This window comes from Sphaeramia orbicularis, chromosome 24 (genome assembly GCF_902148855.1).
Source record: "Sphaeramia orbicularis chromosome 24, fSphaOr1.1, whole genome shotgun sequence".
NCBI lineage: Eukaryota > Metazoa > Chordata > Actinopteri > Kurtiformes > Apogonidae > Sphaeramia > Sphaeramia orbicularis.
The window spans coordinates 36,612,652-36,626,867 of NC_043979.1; the positions used below are offsets into that span (position 1 = coordinate 36,612,652).

The following is a 14,216-nucleotide window of genomic DNA, read 5'->3' on the forward strand; positions in this document are numbered from 1 at the left end:
GTCGGTCCTTTCCGTCACGTGTCGGCCCTTGGTCCACTTTGGCCCCGCGGGCAGCTCGGGAGTTTATCTTGACTTTCAGCCCCGCTTAAGGACCCGGTGTGCCTGAGAAAAGCAACGGGGCTTAACTGGAATCAAAGCTGTCATTCTTGAGCTCCGGACTGCGCCGCACACGAGCCGCTCAACACACTTCACTGTGCGGGAGCGCAACTTACAAAAGCCCGTGTTTTGAGCCGCTCTGCTGGCCGCAACCGGATCATATGACTGCGCATATGTGTAATGCTCTTAGACCTGCTGATGGCCAGCAGTGGCTGCGCTCCATAAGACCAAAAAGCCAAAGGAGTTTAACGGATGTGTTGCTGCGATTATTCGGCCAAGTATCTTTATCCCACATTTAGATTAGCTGCTAATGACGGAGAAAAAGCCTCATTGCAAGAAACACAAGGCCACGTAACCTGAGAACAGAGGTCAGGTCTGTGCTAAGACACAGCCCGGAACACAATAAAACATGTCCTGTGAGGCACTGCACTGGGGTTGAATGACAGCACATGCATCTAGTGGTTGTATCTGACAAAAGCATTTATTTGGCTTATGCATTGAAAATTCAGATTTGCATGTCTTCACAGCTTTTTAATGCATCTCTAATGGCAAAATTTGGGAATTTTACATAAATGAGTAATAAAGGAGCCTTCTCTGTCAGAAACCCTTAACAAACTAAGTTAAACATCAGTGAAAAACAACAGCTAAGCACATAAAAAGCTTCATGGACCACAGAAAAGACTGACTGGAAAACAGGTAGCGTCACAGTGCGGTACTTTGGAGTGCTCTCAACAATATGTGTAATGTCTTTATTTACTCCCCAAACCCCCCGCTCCTTCATGTGTGCCCCCCTCCTCACAGCAGATACATGTTACCACTAATGGACATCAAGTGGTTCCTTTCTGCAGTTCTCTTCTGGACATACATTAGAGACAGAAAGCCCATTTCTCAACCCATAAGTAGAGCACATACACACATTAGTTCAGTTACAGACACACACATCATTCAAATCAGTCATTCTTTTTAGTGACAGCTGTTGTCAAGATGCTGAACAACCTGAAGATGGTTAAGAGGCTGAAAGGAAGGCCAGGATCTGCAGCCCAGTTACATGATTAACCCTCTCATTAGCTGGTATTGAGTTATAATTTGATTCTATCACAGATCCTGTCTGACAGATACAAAGAGTGCAAATAAACTTGGACAAATCTGACAAAACACGAGCAAGCTTAAAAACCAGTGGTAGGAGATTTTCAAGGATATGAAAGCAAACTTTTAGGGTTTTCTCAGACTCAGTTTTGAGCCAATTGCAGTGCATTTTCAGTTTAAATCCTTTAAATACTAATCAGTATCACAGTCTGCAGAAAACAACAGGCAATGCTTCTGTTGTCAGGTCCTCTGCATTCATGAAGGCCAGTCAAAGACAATCAGACGTCAACTCTTCCCTCAGGTTGAAACTTTAAATAATATAAGGGAAACGTGTCCAAACCTTCTTTCCCTATTACACATCACTTGTTTGTCCTTCAGCTCATTTTGTCCTGAATGTTCATCAAACTGGTGTACGACTTTGCTCGCTTGGCTGTTAAAAAAAAAAAAAAAAAGAGAGAGAGAGAGAGAACTCATGTTACTGTGCATGTCACTGACAGACTTCAACAAAAATACAATTTGTCAACTTTTTCTAAGTTTGAGCATGTTTATAAGTTTTTTTTCAAGTACACTTATTGTGAGTCAGTGAAAAGCCCAGATGCTAATCTTGAGGAAAAAGTTTAAGCTGCTGTTATCCGAAAAGGATCAAACCCAAATCAGTGTTCTTCAGCGTTTCAAGCCATTTGTTGTACAATCCATTAAAAAAATGTTTTGTCCTGGGAAACACCCTCTCCGCATTCAAGGCATCCACCAACACAAAACAAAATCCTTCAACTTGGTCTATGATCCAGAGGTTTGCAGAAGGCAACCCCACTATGCTTTAGAAAAACCTAAAACACCCTCCTCGCCAATATCACAGTCAGTCAGGCCCCCCCTTTACAAAGACCCAAACCCCTCAAAACCCTGTCAAAAAATCTCTCTGTGTGACAATAGGCGAATTAAGCTGGTTACTCACGGTGTATGAGCTTGCGTTTCTTTTGTTCCGAGTGAAGGAAGCTGCTCAAGTAGAAGATGATGGGCAGAAAGAGCATGAAGCTGGACACAGCGATGACAGCCACCGTCTCCTCACGGGGGGAGGAACAATTGAAATTCTTACTCCACAGTCTGCGTGTCATGTTCATCTGAAAAAATAAAAAAAAAGGTTCAGAACATAAACTTTAGTTTATACAACAGTCTTTGTTACTGTGCACAAGATCATTTGGTATTATTAAAGTTTATAATTTGCAGATTGGCAAGGAGCGACATCTTGCAATTTCAAAAAACAGATCAGATTTAGTGCCAAGCTGAATTAAATTCCATACATTTTTGGTTCATTCTGCAGAATCAAGCAGCAAGACCAGAATTCCATTTTTCTTCCTCAGTTTTATTACTTATCTTTTTATTACTGTATCCTCTGGAATAAAAGGACATTCAGTTTCAAAATAAAGATAATGGTAAAGAATGTGATGGGATCATCATACTTCCTGTGTTTGATACATTTATTTTTTTTGTTTAGAATTTATTTATTCATTTATTCAATAACTTTGCAAAACTTTAACATGGCCATGACAAACAGAAGTTCAGATTGCACACATTATTACAGTTCAAAGTCATTATTAAGACCTGTCCGTGCATCTTTTCTAATATCTACAGATTCCTCTAGAGGGTGCAGACTTCTCACTTCCAACCACAAAGAGGGAGTTTTCTATAAATAGCTGTTCTTCCTGACATACTTACCGCATCTTCTATGTCGATGCACAGAGTTTGATTCTTCTCCATGCCACTGTACAGATCATTCAGGCCTTTATAAGCAGTCTTACAGTTTGTGCACAACTCTGTTCTGTTGCCCTGAGTGGAAAATTAGGGAAAATTTATTACAGTATATGTCTATGAAAAGATCGACAGATATCCGAATCACCTTGTTTAATCTCCTACCTGTTGATACTTCTCAAAGCAGCTGAGAGTACGGTTCAGAGTGGCCAGGAAATACAGTGTGTCACTGGTTAAGTTGAAGTGTGGTACCTTTATGATACAAGCTGTAAACAAAACGTGAAAATTTCATCAGTTAAGTGTCGATGAGATCATTCAATGAGATCAGATGCACAAGAGAAATTTGTCAAAAAACATCAGAAACAAGATTTCCTTCTTGTAGCGGTAGATGTACTCATATCATTAAAGTACTCAAGAACATTATTTTTCCAACATAAAATTACTTGGCTTAGGTAAAAGTATGTATGCGTTATCAGCAAAATGTACTGTCAGTGTTTCACTATTATATATGGAGATTCATTTTACTGCTTCCTTAATGTTTATGTTGCCTTTTACTGTTGCAGATGTTTAAGTGACTTTATATATGCTTAGTAATTTCATCAGCAACGTGTCATATTCTATAAAATTATCATATGTTTGTAGTGTCTGCTCTGTTGTGAGTACCATACAGCTCTAAAAAGTCAACTTTTGCAAGCTCAGAAAAACCCTATTTTATGACAATGCATTTTCCACCTAAGGAGCACTTAATCTTTTTGTTTATCACAAATATTGAAAATTAGCACATTTTGAGATAGATGTTTTTCACCAAACAGGAAGGGTGTGAAAGATATCAGTCTGAAAAGTAACTACATCTGTCAGACAGTGCAGTAGTGCAGCAGTGCAGTAAAAAAGATGTGATGAAGTCAGAACATAAAGTTGCATAAAATGGAATGACCAGTGCAGAGATGTGTCTCAACTCCAGTAGAGGACCTACAATCACAGTTGGATTTGGTCCATATGTCTTTGAGGTTGTTGAACAGCAGAAACACCAGCATCAGGCGGTCACTTCTCAGGAGGCTGTCCCTGCAGCTCACATTACCTGGACCCACCTGAGGACACACAGATACAGATTACAGCGCACTCAATAGCTTTCTACCTATGCATGGATTGCGTGCATTTCTGAGCCATGATGGGCTGCGTGCAAATGAGAAACAAGCCTGTCCCTGTGAGCCCAGTCATGCTGCAGATAAAGGGTTGTTTCCTCAAATTTGCTACTACCAGTTAGTCACATCACAAGACTCGTGACTGATGTGATGATGGCGTACGAACAAGGCCTGTCTTCTGGGCCTGAGAATAAACTGCAGTGCATTTCCTGTAAACCAAATAAAAGATAAAGTGGTTGTATTTCACACTTACGTCATTTGATGAGATGTTCTCATAGGTGTCATTGAGGCTTTCGAAACTGGAGAAACAGTTCTGGCACACTTTGACAGGACGTGCAGCAGGAACCAAGCAGTTCACATAGGTGACATATCGTTGTCCAAATATGTGAAGCAACTCGTTGCAGTATTCGCTAATTTCCAAATCTTCAGGAAAATTAGACAGCAGGTTAAGGGAAAATAAAAGGTCCGGAGCAGGCTTTAACACAGGCGAGTTGACCACAGCAGCAGCAGCAGAGCTAGAAGTCCGGACTAGTCCCGATTTGTCGATTAAATCTGAAGCTGTTAGGTTTACCACGTCGCCTGACACAAATATATATGCACTCATGAATAACAAAGCAAAAAACGCGACGTTTTGGTGGAGAAACATTCTTGAAAAAGGAGACTGAATCGCTCGACTTCTTCTTTTACTCCAAACAACCTGTGATTTCCTTATTTTCTCCCAACGTGATCATGTGACAGCTGGGAATCTCGCGAGAACTGGCATCTCCGGCGTCAGTTCAGTATTACAGTCAGACTCAACAATGTGAAACCTGTGTGTGTGTGTGTGTGTGTGTGTGTGTGTGTGTGTGTGTGTGTGTGTGTGTGTGTGTGTGTGTGTGTGTGTGTGTGTGTAGGCCTATATGTACGTATTTATAGAATTTCTTTAATATTCTGTCTTGATTGTTACTTTAAAATCACTCTTATCACTAAGCTCATTTTATTTACTATTGCAAAAATTTTAATGTACAGGTTAAAATGACTATAGATGGAATAACATTTTGATCATTTGTGAATATAAGAAAAGCATATTATTACATATTGTTTACAGTGATATTAGTTAGATAGAACCATATTATTATCCGGGAGACAACAGCAGTAAATATACAGCTTGGAAAAAATAATTACTTTCTGCAGAAATACAACTGTGATGTTATGCTATCTATCTATCTATCTATCTATCTATCTATCTATCTATCTATCTATCTTGTACAAAAGACGTATTAGTCATTTTTCTGAAGTGTAGGTCAGTGCCTACCACTTATTGTGTGTGTGTGTGGGGGGGGGGGGTTAAGTGTGTAAGTGTGTAAGTGCGTGTGCGCATGGGAAAGAGATAGCTGTTCTGCCTGGTCTCCTCATTATTTACGGGGGTTTTTGACACCATACAATTTTGCAATGTGCGCTCGGCTCAGAGCAAATAATCACGGAGTCAAGGTAAACGATTTGGGCTCCAATCCTGATTGTGATAATTGTCAAAAACCCCCTCGAATCAAGCAACCGCAGTCAATGGTCTTTAATGTGAAATTAGTGGCTCTTGATAACTTGCAGGCCGCATCAATTCCGCAGTCATCAGAGCCTAATGAAAATAAGGGGGGAGAGAGGGCGAGCAGCATTAGCAGCCTATTCTAATGCCTCCGCACTGGTAAATATGGATTCTGGCCCCTAATGCCTCTCTCCCAGCACATGGCACCGGCAGCTCATTAACTCTTCTTCTCCTGACCAGAGTTCACTTAATTGTTCAGATGTTCTCCATTCCTTTATCATTTTCTAGTGTGACTGTCAGAAAAAAGAAATGATTACAACACATGCATCCTTTATGGGTTTTTTTTTGCCACTTTATGCAATTTTTATCGTCCTCATATTTTTACATTTCTTATAGGCTAAATAAGAAAGTCACGCTTATTATTATTATTATTATTATTATTATTATTATTATTATTAGTTTAGTTTTAGTTTTAGTATTATTATTGTTGTTGTTGTTGTTATGATTTAATGCATGCGTCTGAGACAGTGCGCGCAAGAAGCTGATTGTTCACTAAGTTTTGGACGTCTTTCTTTGCGGGCTAATCAGCAAAGCACCAAGTAAAAATCGGCATATCATTATTTGAGATGACCGTTATAGTCACATGGCAGAAAAATGCCTTCATTAGCATGTGATAGATAGCCTAGAGAAACCAATCACTAATTAGACCCATAAATTAGATGATGGTGATGATGAGAGCCCTTCAGGAGCAGTGACAATACTCAGACCAAGGAAATCCTCTTGATTTGAAGCACGATATATAACCATGAAAAGGAAAAAAAAAAACTGTGGGAAAAAAGGACAGACTGTGGGCCCCAGGAATAAACACCTGAATATTTGACAATTCCTCACATTATAGGCGTATTTCTCCAATGCGTAAAAAGCACCATCGGGTTAACTTTACGCGCTCCCTGTGAAAACCTCCGACTGGACAAATCACAAAGGGGTTAACTCAAACCGGTCCGGTCTTAAACTTGGCTCTTGGCGTGGGGAGAGAAAATAGCTGTAAAGTTATGCAGAAGTTATTCTTCATCCTTCGGGCCGTCCCTAATCCGCCAAAAACCTCATTCTTTCATCGGAGAACTGTGCCTCCTTTCTTGTCCCCCCCTCTCTATACAACATAAAGTCAGACTGCATTTAATGGTTATGTCGGGATGGGAGAGGGGCTTTCTTCTTACCCTTTTCTCCAGAATATTGCCCTTTTCGTCGTGTGAGTCTCCCAACCCGCAGGGACCCCCATATTCTTCCCTCCGCGTCTGACTCGAATCACAAACTAACCCTGATTTTCACCACTTTGCTGGGAATTGCGGGGAGTGATAATAGAGATTTCGCTTTCATTTTATACGCTTGACTTGGTTATTGTTGCTTTTCTCCTCTCCCGTGATTCTCCTCTTTTCCAGGGATTAGCCCTGACTTCGCCCGCTATACTGGCCGCCGAAGTGCCCCTGAGCCCCGGGATGACAATTGATGCAGATCAAGGCAGGCCTATTCGGTACCTTTGAAAAGCCTGTTGGAGCTTAAATGAAGGAGCTTTAATTGAAGAAACGGATGCTCTTCAGTTTGATTCCCACAGATTAATTGGTTAATTTTAGATTACAGTTTTTGGGGGGTTTGTGGGAAGATAGTGTTGACCAAAAAAATTAACATAAAAAACATTAGATTTCCACTAGATTTTCACTCACATGTGAACTTGATGATGATGATGATGATGATGGTGGTGATGATGATGATGTCAGGACAGAGGACCGCTGATCGTGTCATGGGTGAGGGTAAAGGTGATAAGTATGGACTGTTTGATCCAGAAGAAGATGATGAAAATTATCGGGTTCTTAGGTTTAGAAAGATGATGATGATGGTGATAGTATGATAGTGGCATGCAGTGATGATGCAGAAAAGGTTAAAGGTATAGATTAAAATCACCAGAGCTGAGATGAAGTGGACACATGACCAGAAAAGAAAAAAAAAAAGATAATGATGGTGATGATAAATGAGAAGAATCAGGAATATGATGATGATGATGATGATGATGAAGATGGTGAAGATTAGATTAGAAACAGCTTTTTCAGTTTATAATAATCCTATATAAATAATACTGTAAATGGTCAATTTATTAAATAACTGATGTTGTTAAAATAATAATAAATAAAATGAAAATGGCTCAAAATCCATTGTATATCAGTCATGTGAGTCAAAGTTATTTAGTACACTGTAGGGCATATAGTTGGAATTAAATGTGTTTTCCTCTTCTCATGAAATAATTGCGACACTGTGATTTATTCTTAGGTAAAGTCCAACTGGGACTCAGTGTGTAAACTTTGCACCCAGTCAAAGATGATAATGTATGTGTTTAAATAAGAATAAAAAGAGGAATGTGTTCAAAAACAAAAAATATTCCAACTTTGTGGTCAACGCTGTGTATCTAATATTGTTGGTAATTTACAGTTTAGGTTGTGGATTTTACATATGTATGCACATATTTGTATATTTTCATTTAATAGTTAGTGATGGAAGAAGTAATCAAATCAGTTTTTAAAAAGTACCAATTCCACAATGTGAAAATATTTCAATGCAAGGACAGTTCCATACTATGTACTGTTAAGTGTTCTGGGAAAAATGTGCTTAGTTTATGAAAATGAAAAGAAGTCAGTGTGCTGTAAAATGATTCCTGTCAGAGTTGTGTGATTATATTTGATGTTTCAGGATTTGTTTTACTGCCACATTAATGTTTATGCTGCATTTTGCTGCTGTAGATATGAAAGTTGAGTTTTAATCACTTTATCATCTTAAACTGTATTTAGTCTAAGTATAAGATAATTTTCTCAATCTATAATGACACACTTAAGCCTAGAGTTTATCACAAACACTCAAAATCAACCCTTTTGGAGATGTGTTTTTTACTGGATGGGAAAGGAATGACAATCTGTGATATTTCAGATAAATGTAGTGGAGTAAAAAGTATAATATTTGCCTCTGGGATATAGTGGAGTAGAAGTATAAAGCTGCATAAAATGTAGATATTAATGTACAAATATAGAGGAAAAAATACATCATGATTCCATTCCACTGTCCACATTTGGTATAAAAACACTAACGTTGGACTGTGTTAACCAGGACTATGAATTTTGAATGAAAATAACAGGTATATAAATACAAATACCTCTAATATGTAACTAAGTAAAAGTACATTGCTACATTTTACTAGTGGGATATTAATATGTCTTTTGTGCAAAACTAATTGTGCAGTAATTGACATGATAAAAGTGAAAATAAGAGGAAAACAGGGATGAAGGTGCTGACTGATGCATGTCTACAGGTGTCACTATCTGAGCATTTCAACACTTTAAAACAGTCTGACTCTGCTCATCACTGACACGTCACACAACAGAGGGTTTTATGTATTTCCCGTGTCTCCTCCAATCAGGCGTCTCCGTGGCGCAGCGAGGAGTTAATCTTTGTTGACGGTGTGTTGTGCACTCTTCCATGGGCCAGTTGGGATGGATCTCTCCTGGAAAGCCCAGTCTGTGCTCATATAGAGGGGATAATTACCAAACACGCAGCCGACAGTAGCAACACAAAAGCTGCTTTGACTTCCTCACTGCTGGTCGCCTCTAGGGGATGGTCCCACTCCCTGCTCACCCTACTCACCCAGACCACTTCTCATCACTCCTGAGAGGCAGAGACGTCTTGTTCCATAACAAGACACGAAACTGACTTCTTTCAGCTCCAGTGAACTGGACATAAACCCCGACTGACAACCTCCAGTGCCCAAACAGAACAGAGAGAGGACGGGTGGGCTGGGACAGAGAACAAGAGAGGGGTGGGGGCAGCACAGTGCAGACTAAATAAAGTTGTTATTCACTTAAATCTTACATCCAGAAAGAAGAAACACCAAGGGAACTAAACTTGAAAACCAGTTTGTCTAGTTCCATTGAGCCAGCTTTGCCACCCAACACTTCACTTTGATGGACTCTGCCTCTTTTACAAACACTTGCATTTTCAGCATTTTTACTGATGAGTAAACACTTTTTCCACTTTTTGGCCCTCTCAGAGCCACCTTCCCCCCTCTCAGAGCTTGACGCGTTACAGCAATGAAAGCACGACGTGCTGTAAATGTAATGGGCCGGGAGTGATTGTTTCTGACAAGCAACAAAACACATCGTCCCTCCCCTCAAATTAGTCCCTCGGGAGGAGGTGGGGTGAGGGGTTCATGTCCCAGGAGATGCATGGACAGGACAGCATGCCGACATACATGCATGACCATGTGTGTGACCTTAACCATCTAACTTACACTGTTTTTGTTTCCTGGCTCATACAGGTTTAGCCTGGTATTAAATCAGTGTTGCAGAAAATGACAGTGTTTCTACATGCAAGGTGGAGCCTCTGAATGTCCAAATGAGACGAATCTGATGGTGCTGAGGAGGTCTTTAATGGTTAAAATATTTAGTCTTTGATATGTTTTTTTAGTTTCATAAAGAAGTGCCAAGAACAATAAAAGCCACAAAAAGTAGAAATGTATATATAAAAGGCTCATGTCTACAGTCAGTTGGTGACTGTGATGAATAAATATCATATATTGTAAATTAAATCCAATAAATGTATAATTCCCCTTAGGATTTTGTTAAATATAAGTGTTTTGTATTGATGTATGCATAGGATTAGTGGTTAAAAAGATATTTGTGGTAACTGGGGGTTAAATGATCAAATCCACCATCACTGATAAGTTTTTTTAGTTTTATAAAGAAGAAATTTAAAAGCCACAAAAAGTAGAAATGTATATATAAAAGACTCATGTCTACAGCCAGTTGGTGGCCATGATGAACAAATACCATATATTGTAAATTAAATCCAATAAATTTATAATTCGGCCTTGGGATGTTGTTAAATATAAGTGCTAATACTTAAATACATTGTAGCAATTATGTGTTTTGTAAACTGTAATATCAGCATCCTTGCCTGTTTGCACAAAATGGTAAAAAAAAAAAAAAAAAACTATATATATGGATGTTAAATAAAACACATCTAATGTTGTTCAAAGGCTGAGGAAGTGCTTTTTACCTGAACTGTTTAAATTTATTGATAGGATTAGTGATTAAAAAGATATTTGTGGTAACTAGTCGTTAAATGACCAAATCCACCGTTACTGATAAGTTTGTTAGTTTTATAAAGAAGAAATTGAAAAGCTACAAAAAGTAGAAAAGTATCTGAACAGGCTTTAGGACAGTTAAAGCATTTAATGGCATGGTTATCTGGTCAAAAGTTCACATGTTTTTAATACAGTTACTCTCCCCACCAGTAATAAATGCTTAGAAGTAGCATTACCCATTGATGTTATTTGTCCATATTATTCATAGCGGACCAGGGATGAATAGGCAGTTAGAGTGGGAAGAAAAGACAGTGAGCTAGACAGTTAGCAAAGGAGTTAGCTTTAAAGCAAGCCCTGATTTGTGAACGAGGGAATGGGAGGAGTGTTGGAGGGCTTGGCGTTCAGGAAAGCCTCTCCTGGGCCAGAAGAAAAGGATTTGGCCCAGATGCAGGCAGCGATGTTAACTTTGAGTGGCCCCTGTGGCTCAAGCTCAGTACCCCCTCCTCGCTACTTCCCAAGCCTCCAGGTTGCCTTTGCATGACATCATCCCCAAACTATGCCCCCCATACCCATGTGAATCTGAGCTGTCACAATCGGCAGCTCCCCCCCATTAAACTGTACTGCTCTGCAAACCCATACGTTTCTTTTTCTCCCCCCTGCTCCCTCTCTTCTCCTACTACCAATCTCCTCCCTTCTTCTTCTTTTTTAACCCCCAGAAAGGCATTGTTTGAGTCAGGGCTTGATCAAAAAACTGTTGCCCGCCAACCACAGGGCTTTCTGTAAATTCAATAAGGCCACCTTAAAGATTTTCCTAATTAATGGATGACATCTTTGGCTGGAGGAGAGGCGAGGCATTCTGCTCCAGCTCGCTCTTTGTTCGCCTCCTAATTAACTTTCCTAGGTCACTCAGGTCCCCGCAACCTGAGAGTGAAGAGCCCCCATTGAGGAGGGAGTTGTAAACTTACTTTTTTTGCCTCGGCACTTAAAAGGGGAAAGCAACTATAGGGAACAGAAAATATCCTATTTAAGTCCTTTGTGAGTGAACTGCTTGCACATGTTCCAATAAAGGAAGTCTTCTAAATAAGCTGCCATGTTGCTCTCCGCTCCCCCTCTCTCTCGCTTATCCTACCTCTTTCACTCCCAGCTCCACAGAAAGGTTATGAATGATAGCTCTGGGTTGAGGGGGGTAAAGGGCAGCATCTGGGCATTGTGGAATTGTGAGCATCTGAAACTTTGAGGGAATTTTGAGGATGGGAAAGCACTGAAATGCCGGGTGGTGGGGAGGGTGATTGCGAAAATGTGGTGAATATGAGAAAAAAATAAGTTCTTCTGTGCCCTTGTCATTGTTTTGGTGTTTCTAAAGGACCCCATGTCCCCCAACTGCTTTCATCACTCCTCATCTTTATCTTTCAAAGCTAAAAAAAGGTCCTTAAAATGTCTTCAGTCTGCCACTGACATTTCTATATTGTTCCTTAAAGCTCGACACAAATCCATTTTTAACCACGTTTAAACATATGAATAACTTTAAAATGATTCTCTTACAATTCTGAAATTATTAGACACCACTATTTTCTCAAAGTCTTAAATTTCATTCGGTGAAAAAGACAAAAACAACAGCAAGTGACTACCATAATACAGAGGTCTGAACACAAATATCTTCATAATCCGAGACAAAACAAGTCAAGGTCCCTACTCTTTTCCCACAAACTTCTGCATAATTTTTCCTGAACAGAGGTCTTTGCTATTGCTATGTATCGTATTGTAAATTTGAGGAAGATCTGTGAGTGATATAAACCTTGCAGCTACAAAATAAATGCGTTAAGGGTTTTACCAAATCAACATGTACAGTATACACAACAAGGAAGCACAGAAAAAGTAAAAGCGCTAACTGTGTCAGATCCCAAACAAAAAACATTAATGTACCTTGAATTTATGAGACTGAAATCTGCAGATCAAGCTGTAACTGACATGTAATTACAGACTCAGATCTAAATTTCAACAGCAGCATGGAGAGAATTACGAAAAAATCCTCTTAAAACCTTAAAAATAGGTGAAATGAAACAAGTTCTGCCAAAACAAGACACCAGGATAGATTAGATGAGATGAGATGAGATGAGATGAGATGAGATGAGATAGATAGATAGATAGATAGATAGATAGATAGATAGATAGATAGATAGATAGATAGATAGATAGATAGATAGATAGATAGATAGATAGATAGATAGATAGATAGATAGATAGATAGATAGATAGATAGATAGATAGATAGATAGATAGATAGATAGATAGATAGATAGATAGATAGATAGATTGATAGATTGATAGATAGATAGATTGATAGATAGATGTGCTTTATTAATTACAGTGTAGCAGCAGCATGACACACATTCAATAAGAATGTAAAACCACAGCAAACATGAGTAAAGAGAAATATAACATAAGAGCAAACACTATACATTATAAATTCTAAGTATAAAAAGATCTGGGTAGAATCTGGATAATAACTATGATCTGATCTGATTTTATATATATATATATATATATATATACACACACACACACACACACACATATATATATATATATATATATATATATATATATATATATATATATATACACACACACACACACATACATATATATGTATGTGTGTGTGTATGTGTGTGTATATATATATATATATATATATATATATATATATATATATATATATATATATATATATATATATATATATATATATATATGCTTTTTTTTTGGTTCGTTTTTTTTGCTATATTATTGGTATCATGCCTTCACAGTTGAAAGTAAAACAAATCATTCACATAGTTGCAGCTTGACCTGAATAATGATATTAAGAGAGTAGAGTAAGTATTTAATAGTTATGTTTTGAGTTAAATGCATATGTCTTCCAAATGGCAGGTATAGCTGTTCAAGATAATATTACAAGGTGATGTGGCAAAAATAGAATTGGTCAGAAAAGGTGATATGGACAAATTAGCTCTTATGGTATGGACTGGGTCATGACTGTTTCCCTAAAAATATTTTTGCTAATCAACATGCAGGATATTATAAATATAATTAATTGTTCAAGTAAACATCCAACATCAAAAGACAGAACCCTCTTGTTCAAGTCTAAATTCAGAAAAGGTCACATGCCCTCTTTCTATCAATGAACCACCAGTTGTGTGTGTGTATCTGGGTGTGTATTAAGACCCATGAGGTGAGTGTGAGGGTCCTGATGACAGCGCCTGTGCCACGGGGTCTCCTGGGGGTTAATGACGAGTGGATACTGTGACCTCAGACCGTGACCGCTGAACCTGACCTGTGGAGCCAGCAGGATAACATCAGGAAAAGCAGGGCAGAACCGAGAGTGACTGCTGAACGGCGCTGGATAAACAGCAGAATGACTGTCAGAGTGACTCCAGGTGAACTGGTGCCGTGGAAGGAGCCGATGACTGCTATTCTGTGCTTAATCTGTCTGACGGCCGCGACCACT

The 14,216-nt window shown here is 38.9% G+C and overlaps 1 protein-coding gene across 1 annotated transcript; it reads right to left on the reverse strand.

The window, feature by feature from the left end:
- Nucleotides 1–555: 555 nt before the first annotated feature.
- On the reverse strand, nt 556–4,796 carry ostm1 (osteoclastogenesis associated transmembrane protein 1). The gene is made up of 6 exons (XM_030129006.1): nt 4,324–4,796; nt 3,902–4,016; nt 3,094–3,194; nt 2,896–3,006; nt 2,135–2,300; nt 556–1,612 (listed from the first exon to the last, which is right to left on the reverse strand). The coding sequence occupies exons 1-6, from the start codon at nt 4,714–4,716 to the stop codon at nt 1,557–1,559; spliced, it is 942 nt and encodes a 313-aa protein (XP_029984866.1). The 5' UTR covers nt 4,717–4,796; the 3' UTR covers nt 556–1,556.
- Between the last annotated feature and the right edge of the window lie 9,420 nt (nt 4,797–14,216).